The 18,710-nt window shown below is 42.3% G+C and overlaps 2 protein-coding genes across 4 annotated transcripts; both read left to right on the top strand.

Annotated features, from left to right (window-relative positions):
* Positions 1–1,344: 1,344 nt before the first annotated feature.
* LOC122695075 (keratin-associated protein 16-1) lies at positions 1,345–3,795 on the top strand. Of its 3 annotated transcripts, none has more exons than XM_043904558.1 (2): positions 1,345–1,847; positions 1,968–3,795. In XM_043904558.1, exons 1-2 carry the CDS (start codon positions 1,383–1,385, stop codon positions 3,396–3,398), a joined length of 1,896 nt encoding a protein of 631 aa, XP_043760493.1. In that variant the 5' UTR covers positions 1,345–1,382; the 3' UTR covers positions 3,399–3,795. The 3 variants fall into 3 exon arrangements, with proteins under 3 accessions (XP_043760493.1, XP_043760492.1, XP_043760491.1); XM_043904557.1 differs by having other exon boundaries at positions 1,345–2,283; positions 2,404–3,795; XM_043904556.1 differs by having other exon boundaries at positions 1,345–3,795.
* A 5,692-nt stretch (positions 3,796–9,487) lies between these two features.
* KRTAP29-1 (keratin associated like protein 29-1) lies at positions 9,488–10,940 on the top strand. Its single transcript, XM_043900953.1, has one exon. The coding sequence runs from the start codon at positions 9,521–9,523 to the stop codon at positions 10,505–10,507; it is 987 nt and encodes a 328-aa protein (XP_043756888.1). The 5' UTR covers positions 9,488–9,520; the 3' UTR covers positions 10,508–10,940.
* The last annotated feature ends 7,770 nt before the right edge of the window (positions 10,941–18,710 follow it).

The following is an 18,710-nucleotide window of genomic DNA, read 5'->3' as shown; positions in this document are numbered from 1 at the left end:
TTTTCTGGAATTGAGCTGCAGGAGTTGCTTGTATGTTTTTGAGATTAATCCTTTGTCAGTTGCTTCATCTGCTATTATTTTCTCCCATTCTGAAGGTTGTCTTTTCACCTTGCTTAAAGTTTCCTTTGTTGTGCAAAAGCTTTTAAGTTTCATTAGGTCCCATTTGTTTATTTTTGCTTTTATTTCCATTACTCTGGGAAGTGGGTCATAGAGGATCCTGCTGTGATTTATGTCAGAGAGGGTTTTGCCTATGTTCTCCTCTAGGAGTTTTATAGTTTCTGGTCTTACATTTAGATCTTTAATCCATTTTGAATTTATTTTTGTCTATGGTGTTAGAAAGTGTTCTAGTTTCATTCTTTTACAAGTGGTTGACCAGTTTTCCCAGCACCACTTGTTAAAGAGGTTGTCTTTTCTCCATTGTATATTCTTGCCTCCTTTGTCAAAGATAAGGTGTCCATAGATGTGTGGATTTATCGCTGGGCTTTCTATTTTGTTCCATTGATTTATATTTCTGTCTTTGTGCCAGTACCATACTGTCTTGATGACTGTAGCTTTGTAGTATAGCCTGAAGTCAGGCAGGTTGATTCCTCCAGTTCCATTCTTCTTTCTCAAGATTGCTTTGGCTATTCGAGGTTTTTTGTATTTCCATACAAATTGTGAAATTATTTGTTCTAGTTCAGGGGAAAATACCATTGGTAGCTTGATAGGGATTGCACTGAATCTATAGATTGCTTTGGGTCGTATACTCATTTTCACTATATTGATTCTTCCAATCCATGAAGATGGTATGTTTGAAGTGCAGCCTTTAAAATGCAGCTCAGATATTCCCTCTCTCACAGAGCTCACCGCTGCTCCTCTCTGCTAATCCCTTTATGTCTATTGTTGAGTTTATTGTCGCATTGTAGTGAGTTTACTTGCATGCTTGCCCATCAGACATTGAGATCCATGAGAGTGGGTGAGTAGGTCTTATTCATGTGGATATCCCTTGTGTTCTACCCAGGGCCTGGTGCAAAGGACTAGAAGATGGTTAAATTATAAGTTCCTTTCTTCTTCCTCTGTTCATCATGCTCAGAAATACAGATCATTCAGCTTGGAGGCAATGATGCTTATTCCAAGATGACCTGTAGCTCCAAGGATTCCAAAGTTAGCAAGTCAATAAACAAACAGCTTCTTTATGGGTAAGTAAACAGCTTCCAGATCAACAAACCTTGGCATAATAAGATGTTTCTCTGAAAACTGGCCCAAACACCAATAAGGAAAAGATGCAGGGGCTCAAAACAGCACGTGCCAGGGCTGGGGGTATAAAAGTGAGGGCTCTGGAGAGCTGACCCAGTCAGGCAGCAACCTCTCAGCACTGGCAAGGGAGCAGAGGCACCTCCACCATGTCTGGAAACTGCTGTTCTAGGAAATGCCCCTCGGTGCCAGCCATCTCCCTTTGCTCCACTGAGGTGAGCTGCAGAGGGCCTGTTTGCTTGCCCAGTTCCTGCCGGAGCCAGACATGGCAACTGGTGACTTGTCAAGATAGCTGCAGATCATCCAGCTGTGACCCACAATGCTGTCAGCCCTCCTGTTCTGTGAGCAGCTGTGCCCAGCCTGTGTGCTGTGAGACCACCATCTGTGAGCCTGCCTGTCCTGTAAGCAGCTGTGCCCAGCCTGTGAGCTATGAAACCACCATCTGTGAGCCTGCCTGTTCCGTAAGCAGCTGTGCCCAGCCTGTGTGCTATGAGACCACCATCTGTGAGCCTGCCTGTCCTGTAAGCAGCTGTGCCCAGCCTGTGTACTGTGAGGCCACCATCTGTGAGCCTGCCTGTCCCGTAAGCAGCTGTGCCCAGCCTGTGTGCTGTGAGGCCACCATCTGTGAGCCTGCCTGTCCCGTAAGCAGCTGTGCCCAGCCTGTGAGCTACAAGGCCACCATCTGTGAGTCTGCCTATCCTGTGAGCAGCTGTGCCCAACCTGTGTACTTCAAGGCCACCATCTGTGAGCCCTCTTGCTCTGTGAGCAGCTGTGCCCAGCCTGTGAGCTACAAGGCCACCATCTGTGAGCCTGCCTGTCCTGTGAGCAGCTGTGCCCAGCCTGTGAGCTGTGAGGCCACCATCTGTGAACCCTCTTGCTCCGTGAGCAGCTGTGCCCAGCCCGTGAGCTACAAGGCCACCGTCTGTGAGCCTGCCTGTCCTGTGAGCAGCTGTGCCCAGCCTGTGAGCTGTGAGGCCACTATCTGTGAACCCTCTTGCTCCGTGAGCAGCTGTGCCCAGCCTGTGAGCTGTGAGGCCACCATCTGTGAACCCTCTTGCTCCGTGAGCAGCTGTGCCCAGCCCGTGAGCTACAAGGCCACCGTCTGTGAGCCTGCCTGTCCTGTGAGCAGCTGTGCCCAGCCTGTGAGCTGTGAGGCCACTATCTGTGAACCCTCTTGCTCCGTGAGCAGCTGTGCCCAGCCTGTGTGCTGTGAGGTCCCTCCCTGCCAACGAGTCCTCTGCATACCCACTTCCTGCCAGCCCATCCTCTGCCAGCCAGTGATCTGTGAGCCCAGTTGCTATCAGCCTGTGTCCTCTGGTGTCAGATGCTGTCCATCTATCTGCTCTGTGGCCAATAGCTGCCAGTCTGCCTGCTGTGACTCCAGTCCTTGTGAGCCATCCTGCTCAGAGTCCAGCATCTGCCAGCCAGCCACACGTGTTTCTCTGGTCTGTGAGCCCATCTGCATCCGTCCAGTTTGCTGTGTTTCAAGCCCTTGTGAGCCACCTTGTGTCTCCAGCACTTGCCAAGAGCCCTCTTGCTGTGTCTCCAGCATCTGCCAACCCACCTGCTCTGAGCCCAGCCCCTGCTTACCAAGTGTCTGTGTGTCCAGGCCATGTCAACCTACCTGCTATGTAGTCAAGCGCAGTCGGTCCATCTCCTGTGAACCTGTTTCCTGCCCACCTCCATCCTGCCGACCTCTCTCCTGCCGCCCAGGGTCTTCTGCATCTGCCGTCTGCCAGCCAACTTGCTCGCGAACTTTCTACATACCCAGCTCTTGCAAACAACCTTGTACTACTTCAATCTCCTACCGCCCGATTTGCCGCCCAATCTGCTCTGGCCCCATCACCTATAGGCAGCCATATTTGACATCCCTCTCCTACCGCCCGGCCTGCTACCGCCCATATTACTCCATCCTGCGCCGTCCAGCCTGCGTCACTTCTGTCCCTTACCGCCCGGTCTGCTCCCGCTTGCCTTGTGCTGACTCCTGCAAACGGGATTGCAAAAAGTCCACTTCCAGCCAACCGGATTGTGCTGACTCAACTCCCTGCAAGACGGAGGTCTCAGAGGCCAGTCCCTGCCAGCCCACTGATGCCAAGCCCACCAGTCCCACCACCCACGAGGCTGCAGTCAGCCAGCCTGCTGCCACCAAGCCTACCAACTACTGAACCGGCCCTGGCCAACCAATTCCTGCAAAGCATGCCTCTGGCTAGATAAAAAAATTTTTTCTTTCCCCAAAGCTCATTCTCACTTAAAATCTTTTTCTTTCTGTACCATCACTTGCCATCTGCTTATGCTTCAAAGAACTCATCAGAAATGTCAGTCTTCTAATGGCCCAAATGACGATCTCCTGCGCACGAGATGGGGCCATTCTGGGTTCTTTTCTGCTACTGCCATTGAGCTGAGAAAATCTGTTTTGCTGTATCATCTCAAGTCTCTTTCCTGGAATAAATATTTTTCTGTCCTCATGCATGTGCTCCCTTGCTGTGTGGGCTCCTCTTCCTTGGAGACCTCTTCCATGACATAAAGATATTTAACTGTCCAATAAACATGGTTAAAGTTGAAGTAATAGACTCTTCTCATTTATGTCTTGTTCATGTCATATTCTCGTCAGCTGACTTGCTTAATCTTTGAGATCAGCTTTATGCATCTATTCATCCATCTGTCCATCCATCCATCCATCCTCCCTCCATCCAAGAAGCTTTGCTAGATAGCTGTTAGGTGCCAGGGACTAAGATGAGTTCTGGAAATGAAAAGATAGAAGCTTCAGTCCACTCTCAGGAAGCTTATTCTCTGATGGGGAGATAAGCAGAGAGGCAATCACTTCATTCCACTGTGCTAAGTCCTGGGGTAGAGGCAAGCATTCAGTACTGTGAACCCAGCAGGGCATGGGGAGAAACAGGGAATTACTCTTGGGACAGACAATACTGAAGCTGAATCTTTTAGCACAAGGAGGAATTAACCAGAATTAACTAGGAGGGAAGAGCTTCCTAGGCAGAGGAAACATATACAAATGAATTGAGCTTGTAAGCACACTACTCATTAGGCAAAGTGTGGGCAGAGGTGTGCTTAGAAGAGTAGTGAACTCTGAGGTCAGATAAGTAAGCAGTGACCTGCTCTCATCAGGCCTTGTGTGCTAGACAGAGTCATCTGAGTTTGGTGCAGGGCTGATGAGAAGGTATTGAGGGATCATAGGCAGGGCAGTGATATGAGGACTACTGGGTTTTGGAATGTCCCTCTGGCCTTGGTGTGGAGACCTGAATGGTGAAACATGGACTTGGATATAGGGAAAATGAGGGGGAAACCAAGGGTTTTGGGGTCCACAGTAGGATGAAAACAAATGGGGAGGTCATAAATAAAGAAAGTAACCTATCTTGTGCAAGAGCTTTGATATGTTATCTCAGTCTCTATAGGATACACTCTTTATGTAGACTCCATATGTGTGCTCTTTCAATCTGCAAGGACAGAGTCTCTTTAAGGTAGTCTCTTTAAACCCCTTGTACTTAGTGCACGGGACAAAGGTCTAGCCCTTGTCCTCAAGGTGCAGCTTGGGCTATCCTAATCACAAGAGGAGATAGCTCAGTGCTTCTCAACTTTGGTACCATTTACATTTTGGGCTGGATAATTCTTTGTTGTGGGGACTGTTCTTTGTATTGTAAGATATTAAGCAGTATCCCTGACTTCACCAACAAGACTCTAGTGGCATCCCCTGAGTGTGGTGACTGAAAACGGCTCCAGACACTGGCAAAATCTGCCCACCTCCAGAGCAGAGGGGCAAAAATCTCCCCTGTTTGAGAGCCATTGGGTTATACAAGGACAGAGGGAGAAACTCAAAAGTGAAACTTATCTTGCACTTTGGTATTCAAGTTACTGTCTCATTCGGCCATTGGGATCTATCTTTATCTCCTTCCAGAGTCAAGAGATGAGTTGGCCAGATTTTTAAATCTCTGTGCCTAACACAGCCCCAGTGTTTCATGTAAATCATAGAAATTCTGTGAGGTAAGATTTCTTTTCCCCTATTTTATAGGTGAAGAATATGAAGGACAAGCAATCCAAATGCCTGTTAACACAGATAAGAAAATTGTGGCATATTCATTCACACAATAGAATATCATGCTGTAGTGAGAACAGCTGGACAAAGGCTACATGCAACAAAATGAGTGAACCTTAGCACTGTAATGTTGATTGATAGAAAAAGCTCTTGAGGCCATGTTGTATGCTATGCTTAGTCACTCAGTCATGTCCAACTCTTTGTGACCCCATAGACTGTAGCTTACCAGGCTCCTCTGTCCATGGGGATTCTCCAGGAAAGAATACTGGAGTGGGTTGCCATGCCCTCCTCCAGGGGATCTTCCCAACTCAGGGATCGAACCAGGGTCTCCTGCATTGCAGGTGGATTCTTTACCACCTGAGCTACCTGGGAAGCCCCTGCAGAGGCCATATGTATATGTATACTTAAAGTTCAATAACAATATACCCACAAATACATATATGTATATACACACATATATACCTTTATTTACAAATATATACATTATAAAATATATTATATATCTATATATATGATTTTATCTCAATCTATCTATTTACAAGGAAATGACAAACACAAAATTCAGGATATTCACAGCTGGTAAGTAACATAAATGATTAAAATCCAGTTCTGTCCAAGCTTGTGTTTTTAATGCATCAGCATATTTCTTGATGTGACCTCAACAGTGATATATGTCTTTACTGCCTTGAACCATAGCAAAACCAAAGTTGTTTCTATTGAGAACTTTTCCCCCTTCAGTTTATTCAGAAAGAACTGACAAAATTTTGAGATAATTTAAAGTGTACACTGTGATGATTTGATATACGTATATATTGTGGAAGGATTCCTCCCATCTAGCTAATACATTTATCGCCTCACATATTTACCTTTTTTTTTTTTTTGGTGATAACACTTAAGTTCTTTTGGCAAATTTCTATTATATGATGCAGAGTTATCAACTATAGTCTCCATGCTTTCCATTAGATCTTCAGACCTTATTCATCTTAGAGCTGAAAGTTTGTGCCCTTTTTTGAAACTATTGAGAAGTTTCTTTAAGAAGAAGGGAGGCAAGAGCAGAATCAGAGAAAAATTGATGTAAAAATGGATTACTTTGAAACAGTAAATGTGGTATATATGGGTATAGTGCATTACACTTTTTCAGATTGAAATTTTCATGCTTTCTCAAATATGTTCATGTTCTCATTTTGATTGACCTATTTGGTAAGACCAAAAGTAGTTCTGCTTAACAGATGAGAATTTTGGGATATAGATTTTCAGGAATAAAACATAGGGCAGGGATCTCTGAAGTCTGCAAGATGCTAAAATGAGTAGCAATGAGACAGAGGGCAAAAGAAGTGACTGATGGCATAGCATGAAAAGCAATTGTTGAAGAAACACATTTTTATGACAAGGGTGAGGATTTTTCAGGCATTGTGATCAGAAAACTTTCTCATTGTTTTAAAGCAAGAATGAAGAGAAGCCATTTTGTAATAGGTACTTTGAAAATTGTGAGGCAGATTGTAATAATAAAAATAACCTGAGCAGTAGCCGTGCAGTTGATTAACTCTCAGTACTTTGAACTCATGGGTAAAGAGCTAACATGTCCAGCAGACCGAGTTTGCAGCAGAGCCAGAAATCAAAACAAGCCCCATCTGCACCCCCAAACCCATGATCTCTATCTTCAGTGTGAATCATGCCAGGACATGGATGAGTGTGGGATGCTGGAGTTGGTCAGTGATGCAGAGCCTGGACCAGCCCAAAGGAGGAGGGGAAAGTCACTCACGAATCTCTTTTGGATGAGGTTGATTTAACACAAAAGCCTCTTTGCAGAGATGTCCTTATATAATTTCTAGTTATTGTGTTTCATATTTATAGAATTGACATGCTGTTGACTCCATAGTATGAGTTTAATCTTTCTTAATGAAACATTTTGTAGTTTTAAATTTACAAATTAAAAGATTGGACGTATTGATACCAGTTTGATCTAGCTGATGATTACAGTCACTGGAGTGGGCAGAGAATCCCCAACATGGGACCTAGACCACCTGTGCTTGAAACAGTGTGGCTGGTCAGCCTTCAATCATTGTTTTAGAGTCTTCCTCTCCACCTCCAAAGTTGGGAGGTCTAAACAGGTGGTTAAGATAAAAGATTTGGGGATCAGCCCAACCTAGGTTTGAATCTTGTTTCTGCCCCTTATTACTGGCATAAGTTTGGGAACATGATTTAAATTCTCTGAGTTAGTTTTGGTACCTCTAATGTAATGGTGACAACTGTATCTGCTAAGTAGGATCACTGCAAAGATTCAATGAAAAATGCAGTCAAAAGCTTGGTACATAGTAAGTATGCTATTATGAATGAAAAATATTGCCAGCCATGTCAATAAACAAAAGATGTTGCAGCCTTCAGACCACCACATTACAGCTGCCCTGATGTGCTGCAGCCAGCCCTAATAGTGCGTCCTGAGGAGACATGGGATACGGAAAACATAGGATATGGGCCTCAGATAGCTGGGGTGCATTTCAAAGGAAAGATTTCAATGAGCCCAAACTTTCCATCCTCCCATACATAGTAAAGCTGTAGTTTCATTAATTTGATATGTCTGATTTTTTTAAATTAACAATAATGGTTTCACGTTCTGACCATCTGGCCTTTTGTTGCAAAAGCTGCTGTATCTCCTGACTCCTCCCTTTCTTCTTTGGAACAGTTGTTCAGTGTTATCTGAAATGCTGTGTCCCGGGTTTGAAGTCTTCAGAATGCTCACCAAATAAAACATAACTCTTAACTTTTAGGTTGTGCATTTATTTTTTCAGTCAACACTATAAGTGGAAGCCATTACTATTGTTCTTATTATTAGTGGTACTAGTAAAGCCACGTTTCAGGAAACCAAACAGGAAGATTCTAGAAAGAGGTGGAGACACTGAAGTATCCCTTAGGAGGCATGCCTTGATTTTCTGTTTGCCATCTCTACTATCATCCTCCCTCAGCTGGGTCAGGGCTTCACTTCCTGATCCAGGTGTGGAACTGCATGGTGTGGAACTGCATTCCTGGTGGAAGGGTGGGCTGTGGCCTCTTGATGAGAGGTTAACCTGGGGAGAGTGCTGCTTCAGGGAGGCTGGAGAACAAGCTATAAAAGAGATAGCTTAGCTCAGAGCAGACACAGCAGCGAGGAACCCAAACTCGGCTATGAAAACTCCCCAACTCAACAGATGAGATTTTTTTTTTTTTTAATTATAGTATAGTTGCTTTACAATCTTGTGTTCGTTTCTGCTGTATAGTAAAGCAAATCGGCCACAGGTATGTATATCTGTCCCCCCTTCCTTGGACTCCTTCCCATTTAGGTCACCACAGAGCATTGAGTACAGTTCCTGTGCTATACAGTTAGGCTCTCGTTAGTTATCTATTTTATATGTAGCAGTGCATATATATCAATCCCAATCTCTCAATGCATCCCACCTATTCCTTTCCCGTGTGGTATCCATATGTTTATTCTCTACGTCTGCGTCTCTATTTCTGCTTTGCAAATAAGTTCACCTATACCATTTTCTGGGCTTCTCTGCTGGCTCAGGTGGTAAAGAATCTGCCTGCAATGCGGGAGACCTGGGTTTGCTCCCTGGGTTGGGAAGATCCCCTGCAGGAGGGCATGGCAACCCACTCCAGTATTCTGGCCTGGAGAATCTCTGTGGGCAGAGGAGCCTGGTGGGCTACAGTCCATGGAGTCACAAAGAGTCGGACACGACTGAATGAATAAGTACATACCATTTTCTAGATTCCACATATATGTGTTAATATACAATATTTGTTTTTCTCTTTCTGACTTACTTCACTCTATAATGACAGTCTCTAAGTCCGTCGATGTGTCTGCAAATGGCACAATTTAATTCCTTTTATGGCTGAGCAATATTCCACTGTATATATGTACATCTTCTCTATCTATTCCTCTATTGATGGACATTTAGACTGCTTGCATGACCTGACTATTGTAAATAGTGCTGCAATGAACACTGGGGTGCATGTTTCTTTTTGAATTTTGGGGTTTTTCTCTGAACAGACAAATTCTTAAACTGGGAACAATGTCTCCCAGGCTCCTGAAGCCTGCTAATCAGATGTTTATATGCAAACAGATGGAAACAATAACAAGGAAAGATGCTCTGTTGTGCCAACACCCCTAGCAAAGGACTATAAAAGCCCTTATATATTAGATGTCTTTCAAACTCAGGTATACTGAGGTTGCAGCCTCCTGAGAAGGTTAGCACTGGCACCATGGGGGACAGCTGTTGCCGTGGAGACGCCACTGCCATCCCAGCTGTGCCCACCACCTCCATATGCTCCAGTGGTGGCAGCTTCCGACATGGTATCTGTTTGCCTAGTTCCTGTCGGAGCAAAACATGGCAACTGGTTACATGCCAAGAAAACTGTCAGCCATGTGGCAGCGCCCCAGTTGGCTGTGAACCTGCTTCTTGTCAACCTACCTGCCTTCCAGCAACTTCTTGTGTGGGTTTTGTTTGCCAACCCACTTGCTCCTACACGGCCTGCTGTGAAATTGGCACCAATCAGTCTCCTGGTCCAGTTAGCTCACGCCAGCCCTCCTGTTTGGAATCTACCGGCAGTTCAGTAAAATGTTGTGAACCCGGCCCCTGCCAACAAAGCTCCTGCCAGGAACGTGTCTACACATCAGAGTCGTGCCAGGCAGCTTGTGACCAGTCAGCCTGCTGTGATGCTGGGTCCTGTCAGCCAGCCTGCCCTGAGGTCACTTCCTGTCCTGAAACTTCTTGCCTACCAACTGTCTGTGCGGCTAGACTATGCCAGCCAACTTGCTGCCATGCAGGTTCATGTCAGCCCATTCGTGGTGAAGATCAGCCCTGCAAATCATTTTATTACCAACCGATCTGCTACCTTTTGAAGCCTTGCCGAACGGTTCCCTGTATACCGGTTCCCTGCCAGCTGTCTACTTGTGTGTTCAGTTCTTGCAGTCCTACATGCTGTGTGACCTCCCCTTGCCAGACACTTCACTACCAACCTGCACCATGCATATCCTTCATCTGCCAGCCAGCGGCTAACAGACAGCCCCCTTGTTCTGTAAAGAACCCTTGCAAACCAGCTTCCTGTGGCACCGTGCTTTCTGGCCAACCAACTAGTGGTGAACCCACTTTCTGCAATCAAAGTGGTTGCAAATCCCCTTCCTGCCAGCCAGCTTGCTGTGTGACGGGTTTTGGCAAATCAGCCAGTGGTGGCTCCAGTTGCTTCTGACCAACTACCCCAAGTCTCTGCAAAGCTGGCACCTACTTGCCGACTTCCTGCCAACCCAGCTATGAGTCCAGCTTCTGCAAAGCAACATTTCATTGACGGAGTACCTCCACTGAAGTCTGCTGCTTTCTACAAGTGCATAGCCGTGGTGCCTGACTCTGGCTGAGCACAAATGCTGCCTGCTTGCTAACTTTTCTCTGAGTTTAGTCCCACTTTCCTTCCAGGTTGCTGGTGAGGAAATTTATCCTGAGGTCCTTTCTAATCAAGAAAAACCTTTCAGCAAGTATGGCCCATGCTGTAGCTAGCCTTTCCTGGTGTTATAATTTCATTTCACTTCAGCAAAGCCTTTCCTCCCATCCGCCCCACCCCCTACCTTTGGATGCTGCCAAGTCTTTAAGGAGACTCTTGCTGACAACTGCTAATAAAAACGTGTCTGGTTAAGCATAATGAGTAAGACTCTCATATGCTTTTATTCCTTTCAATATATTACATGTAGATTTCCTTCAGGTTCCATTTGAACACAATGACTTTGGCCCTCCAAATCACTGTGTCTACTTCGGTCTGCAAGGGTAGTTTGTGTCTAAGATTATAGGTGCTCAAGCTGGAAAGGAGCAAGGATAAACAACCTTGACACCACCAAGAGCTCTTTTGAGTTGGGTCATCTCAGTTTCCCCACACTGAATAGATTGGGGAAGGCAAAGACAGAAGTGGTCCAAGGAAGCCATAGATTAAAATAAATATGAGGTTTCGGCCATGGAAAATAATTAAGGGTTAAGTCACTTAAAACTGGTTTTAGTGATCAGTGCACGTAAGGGCAAATTTAAATGAAATTTAAAACTGTTTAGAAAATTTTAGCAGGTATTTGCTATGTTTTTGACATTTTAAGAGACAGTTTTAAAGACATAGTCTAAGGGAAATTTTGACTAAGTTTTGTTATTTCTAGCATGTAATTATTTTTTTTTGATATTTTTATTTTTATTTTTATTTTTTTTTATTAGTTGGAGGCTAATTACTTCACAACATTTCAGTGGGTTTTGTCATACATTGATATGAATCAGCCATAGATTTACACGTATTCCCCATCCCGATCCCCCCTCCCACCTCCCTCTCCACCCGATTCCTCTGGGTCTTCCCAGTGCACCAGGCCTGAGCACTTGTCTCACTAGCATGTAATTATTGAATTCAAACTCTCGTTCTTTGGATTGGTTTTCTTTGGGGGAAAGTTTAGAGGAAGACTCATAGCATGTACTTGTAGCAATGGCACAGAGCTCTTCTGAAAGGGGATCTGACCTCCCTGTTAAACAAGGGACTCTGGGTGTGCAAAACATTTTAAGAACCACCCCCCCAAAACTCTTACATAGATCATAAAGGGACATATAGGAGGATGTTCACTATGGCATTTATGTGATGACATAAATTTTATTTTATTTAATTAATTAATTAATTTATTTATTTATTTTTCCATTTATTTTTATTAGTCGGAGGCTAATTACTTTATAATATTGTAGTGGTTTTTGCCATACATTGACATGAATCAGCCATGGATTTACATTCCAAATCCCCCTCCCACCTCACTCCCCATCCCATCCCTCTGGGTCGTCCCAGTGCACCAGCCCCGAGCACTTGTCTCATGCATATGTGATGACATAAATTTTAAAGGAGAACAGAGTGGGTAGGCAACATGTGGTAATTCCTTCCATGGGGTATTGTGTTAGGCTGATTCTCCAGAAAAACAGACCCAATTGAAGATATATATATATATATATACACACATATATATGTACACACACACACACACACACACACACACACTTATTAAAAGGAATTAACTCACACAATTAAGGAGGCTGGCAAGCCCAAATCTGTAGTGTGAGCCTGAAATGTGGACTGACAGGCAGAGACCAAGGAGAGATGATGGTGAAGATGAAGTCTGAAGGCTGTCTGCTGGGGAATACACATTAAACAGAAAAAAATAGCTGTCTATTGAAAGAGAATGAGGCATAAGAAAAGGAGGAATTAAATTAACTGATACATAAGTATGTAAAGAAAAAAATTAAGAAGGAACTTGCAAGGACAAAAGTGATAATATGATAATATGCCTTATAAGGAATATAACTAATTCAGTTATTTGCAACTGAAGTTCAAACAGAAAATTAAAAAGAAGAAAAAAGGGGGGAGAGGGACCTTGATAGAGCAAAAGAATTACCATGGGTGGAATGTCTTCTAGAAATGAAATACTGATGGCTGCTCTATCTAAAGCCTCTCTCCCACATCTTCCATGTAAATTCCTCAGTCATGCTGGAGGAGGGATGAGGTAAGTGGAATGCATCTTAGCTCAGTCCTGAACGGAATTTTCAACAATATTTCTTACATTGTAAGTTTAAGAAATCACATCTCCTTAAATAATTTGGGTAATTAATACCAGAATCCTTGACATATCCGAAATTTCAAATTTTATCTTGCAATGGTTTTTTGACCGATCTAAGTCTATCTTATTCTAAGACTTTCCTGTTGTGAATTTCTGTTGCACTAGTAAGTGTTTTGCTGGCTGCTTGCCAACATACAAAACTGCATGTTTTAAACATGTCAAGGGTAAAAGGTGTGTTGGGAAGCCTTGTATCTCCTGTGCTTGGCAACAGTTTAAATACCAAAGCATTTATTAGCTCCTTTTAGGTTTGCTGGAACTTGTTCATTAAACCTACAAACCTCCAATTATAAATATTGTTCTACTGAGCCTACTGAGCCATGCTTACAACTAAATCTTTATTTACATTTATGTCCTGGATAGGGGAGTAATTTTAAAAATACAGGGATGTTTTGAGAAAGACAGGCATACCTTGTTTTTTTTTTTTTTCATACCTTGTTTTTTTAATTGTGCTTCGCAACTATATTTTTTTGTAAAAGCTGAGGGTTTGTGGCAACCCTGTGTCAAGCAAGTCTATTGGTGCCTTTTTGCCAACAGCATTTGCTCAGTTTGTGTCTCTGTAATCTGTGAATGTGTCTCTGTCACATTCTGTAATTCTTGCAATATTTCAAACTTTTTCATTAATGTTGTATTTGTTGTGGTGATCTGTGATCAGTGGTTTTTGATACTGGTATAATTGTTTCAGTGCACCACCAACCTCTCTCATATAAGATGGTGAACTTAAGATGTGCGTGTTCTAATGAATGGATAAAGAAGATGTGGTATATATACATATGCAATAGAATACCACCCAATCGTAAAAAGAAATGAAACAATGACTTTTGCAGCAACATAGATAGATCTAGAGATTGTCGTACTAAGATAAATATCTTGTGATATCTCTTATATATGGAATCTAGAATATGACACAAATGAACTTACAAAACAGAAACAGACTCATGGGCATAGAAAACAAATATATGGTTACCAAAGGAGAAAGAGAGGGGAGGGTTAAATTAGGAGTTTCGGATAAGCAGATACAAACAACTAATTATAAAATACATAAACAACAAGGCCCTACTGTAAAGCACAGGGGACTATATTCAATATCCTATAATAAATTATAAAGAAAAAGAATATGACAATATATATATGTCATTTTGCTGTATGCCAGTAACTAACACAATATTGTTAAATCAGCTATACTTCAATTCAAAAAATGTGGCTGTTTTGACTGCCCACCAACCAGTCATTCCCCCATCGCTCTCCTTCTTCACAGGCTTCCCTATTCCCTGATCCATGACAAGTTGCTTCAGTTGTGTCTGACTCTTTGCGACCCCATGGACTGCAGCCTGCCAGGCTCCTCTGTCCATGGGATTCTCCAGGCAAGAATACTGGAGTGGGTTGCCACGCCCTCCTCTAGGGGATCTCCCTGACCCAGAGATCAAACCCACCTCTCTTATGTATCCTGCAATTGGTAGGCAGGTTCTTTACCACTAGAGTCACCTAGGAAGCCTCACTATTGATCTTAGGCCAAATAATAACCCTACAATATAAGTGTTCAAGTGAAACGGAGATTCTCTAAGTTTCTCACTTTAAGTCAAAAGCTAGAAATGATTAAGCTTAATGAGGAAAGCATGTCAAAAGCTGAAAGGCCAAATACTAGGCCTCTTGAACCAAAAAGTTAGCTAAGTTGTGAATGTGAAGGAAAGTTCTTGAAAAAAATGAAAAATGCCACTCCAGTGAACACATGAATGATAAGAAGGTGAAACAGCCTTGTTGCTGATATGGAGAGAGTTTTACTGGTCTGGATAGAAGATTAAACCAGCGACAATATTCCCTAATGCCAAAGCCTAATCAAGAGCAAGACCCTAAATCTTTTCAATTCTGTGAAGGCTGAGAGAGGTGAGGAAACTACAGAAGAAAGTTTGAAGCCAGCAGAAGTTTGTTCATGAAGTTTAGGAAAGAAGCAATTTCCATAACATAAGAGTATGAGGTAAAGCAGCAAGTGCTGACATAGGACCTAGCAGCAAGTTATCCAGAAGATCTAGCTAAGATAATTAACAAAGGTAGCCACATTAAATATCAGATTTTAAATGTAGGTGAAACAGCCTTCAATCGGAAGAAGATTCCACCTGGGACTTTCATGACTAGAGAAAAATCAATGCTGACTTTAAAGCTCCAGAGGACAGGGTGACTCTCTTTTTAGGGGCTACTTCAGCTGGTGACTCTAAATTGGAATCAGTGCTCATTTACTATTCTGAGACTCCTAGAGCCCTTAAGAACTATGTTAAATCTACTGTTCGTTGTGTATAAATGGAACAACAAAGTCTGGAGTACAGCATCTCTGTTTACAACATAGTTTAACTGAATACTTCAAGCCCACTCTTGAGACTTACTGCTCAGAATAAAAAAGATTTCTTTCAAAATGCTATTGCTCATTGGCAATGTACCTGGTCACCCCAAAGCTCTGATGGAGGTATACAAGATTAATGATGTTTTCATGCCTGCTAACATAACATTCATTCTGCAGCCCATGAATCAAGGAGTAATTTTGACTTTCAAGTCTGATAATTTAAGAAATACATTTTGTAAGGCTATAGTTGTCATAGATACTGATTCCTCTGATGGACCTGGGCAAAGAAAATGGAGAACCATCTGGAAAGGATTCCTCATTCTGGATGCCATTAAGAACATTTGTGATTCATTGGATGAGGTCAAATTATCAATATCAACAGGACTTTGGAAGAAGCTGATTCCAATGTTCATGGATGACTGAGGGGTTCAAGACTTCCTTATAGAAAATAACTGCAGATGTGGTGGAAATAGCAAGAGGACTAAATTTAGAAGTGGAGCCTAAAGATTGGACTGAATTGCTGCACTTTCATGATGAAACTTCAATAGATGTGAAGTTGCTTCTTATTGATGAGGAAAGAAAGTGGTTTCTTGAGATGGAAACTATTCCTAATGAAGATGCTATGAAGATGGTTGACATGACACCAAAGGATTTAAAATACTACATAAACTTAGTTGATAAAGCAGCAGCAGTTTTGAGAGGATTGACTCAAATTTTGAAAGAAGTTCTATGGAGGGTAAAATGCTGTAAATAGCATTGGGTGTTGTAGAGAAATCGTTCATGAAAGGAAGAGTCAATCAATATGGCAAACATTGTATGTGCATGCGTGTTAAGTCACTTCAGTTGTGTCTGACTCTTCATGACCCTATGGACTGTAGCCACCCAGGCTCCTCTGTCCATGGGATTCTCCAGGAAAGAATACTGGAGTGGGTTGCCAGACTCTCCTCCAGGGGATCTTCCCAACCAAAGGATCGAACCCACGTCTCCTATGTCTTCTGCATTGGCAGGAGGGTTCTTTACCATTTGCACCACCTGGGAAGCCTGTGGCAAACATCATTGTTGTTTTATTTTGAGAAAATCCTATAGCTACCCCAAGCTTTGAACAATTACCACGCTGATAAGTCAGCAGCCATCAGTATCAAGGAAAGACCCTCCACCAGCAAAAAGATTACAACTCTGAGCTGAAGGCTTAGATGATGGTTAACATTTCTTAGTAATAAAATATTTTAAAATTAAGGTATTTACATTTTCATACATAATACTATTATATACTTAATAGACTACAGGATAGCATTAGCATAACTTTTATGTGCATTGGGAAACCAAAAAGTTTTTGTGGCTCACTTTATTGCAATATTTGCTCTTTGTGGTGGTCTGGAACTGAATTCACCACTCAGAGTTGACATTCTTCGTCATGTGATTTGAATTTTGCCTCCATCCCTAGGATATCTGCTCTCCTCAAAGCACTTTCAAATATTCAATATTCTTTTAAAAGGTACATCATCAGAGCCTGATTCAAGATCTAGCTGCTCTTTAACAGCCCAGGATATAAAACAGTTATCCTCCTTTTTTGAGTATAGCCCATATTTTCCCCCAGGTCATGTCTGCCTGATGATATAATTAGGTACTGTTCTTTAAGTTAGTCATCTCAACCCCATTAGGAAATATGCTGGGATCTGAATGACTAAATTCCTGTTTAGTGAAGTGGCATGTGACTTCCTGAAGGGGTCGTTTCCATCACTCCTCAAATGGTTTCCTGGTCCCTGTGTTGATGTTCTCTGTTCCTGTCTTTATATGACTAATACTAAGTTCATAATCCCACTCCAGTCATACTAATATGCTTATTGTCATCATTTGGAAGAGGGAGTTTCTTCAGGTTCAGATTTAACATCAGCTTCAGACATATCGTTCTTTAATTTGAGTCCAAGTTAGCCATAGTACATCCTCCTTAGCAAACTCCAGGTGCTTTGAGTATCAGCAGAAAAGGCTATCCCAGTGAGTCTGCTCCAAGCTGTCTAACTGCCTTTCTAGTATATTGTTTATCCAGAGTCTCAGCTTGAGTTTGGGGTCAAGTGTTTATTAATATTGAATGATGTGAGATGCTATCATTGGAAATGAGACATGTCTTGGCAGTTACTGAATTCTGTCTAAATTTCTGCATTCTCTTCATAAGCTATTATGAGAGTCTTTTTAAATTGTCCTGATAAAATTCAGGTTCATTTTCTAATGAATTTCGTTGATCAACTAATAAGGCAAAAATAAGTTAAATTATTTGACAAGATTTGGTCTAAGTGGTCCCATGTTCTTTTTCCAGAGGTCCACAAAGGGTCTTTTTAACAACCCATTCTGTGATATGTAGAGACTTGAAAATGGAATGACATTTGCTTATCTCAACACCTTTAGTGTCTCTTGCTCTCTAAGATTCCTCAAAATCAATGTTTGTGAAGACTGTTTGGGGAAAGAGTCCCTGTATTTTCCTTATTTGCTGCAAATAATACATTCTTCCTTATCCTGCTTAAAAAAAATCAGTGTATGGTTTACTTCAAATCTCCGAGTGCTCTGAGACATACAATGACATGAGTTTACTTTGAGAATCTAGGCAATTGTAAAATTTATTTGCCTTTGTAAATGTTTAGTTATTTTTCCAATTTTATTATTCCCCACTGTCTAAATAGATTGACACCAAATAAGAGCCTGTGTAGCATAAGTTTCACATTCCTTGTGCTACATTCCAAGGGGAGATCTTAGATCTTATCTCATTGCAGGTCTCAGCACGAGCTAAGGAGAACAGACACCTTTTACAAGCCTGGATTTTCACTGCCAGATGCTGACATGTTTGATAGCTCATGGATCATGAGTTGAGTGAGGGGTGAGAGCAAATGCAGCATGCAAAACATTTTTTTCAGGATCGCACTGAGAAGTTTACTTCATATTAAGAGTCTTAATGTATTTTGAAGTAAGATTTGATTCCCTTATTTAAATAAAAAAAAGTTAAACTCTCTTTTTCTCTTTTCTCTCTCTCACGGTTACAAATTTCCCCCTTTAGTTCAGAAGGATATTTTACAATCTTCACTTTTATTTTACTATAAAAATAGCTCAAGAGTTCCCTGGTTGCCTAGTGGTTAGGATTCAGTGGTTAGGATTGAACTCTTTGCTCTGCTCTGGATTCAATCCCTGGTCAGAGAACTGAGATTCCACAAGTGGCATGGCATGGCAAAGGCAAGCAAACAAACAAATAGACTCATGCTTGAGGTAGAAAAAAATGTATGAACAAACAATGGGAAGCCTTGACTCACCAAAACTCCCTGAAAATCCTGCTCCCCTGGGACAAACTATTGGTTTCTATTTTGCTTGCTCAGTCACTTCAGTTGTGTCTGATTTTGCGACCCCATGGGCTGTAGCCCACCAAGCTCCTCAGACCGTGGGATTCTTATTATGCCCCAATC

The sequence above is a fragment of the Cervus elaphus genome, chromosome 5 (genome assembly GCF_910594005.1).
Source record: "Cervus elaphus chromosome 5, mCerEla1.1, whole genome shotgun sequence".
NCBI classification, from domain to species: domain Eukaryota; kingdom Metazoa; phylum Chordata; class Mammalia; order Artiodactyla; family Cervidae; genus Cervus; species Cervus elaphus.
This window is presented reverse-complemented; position numbering and strand designations above follow the sequence as displayed.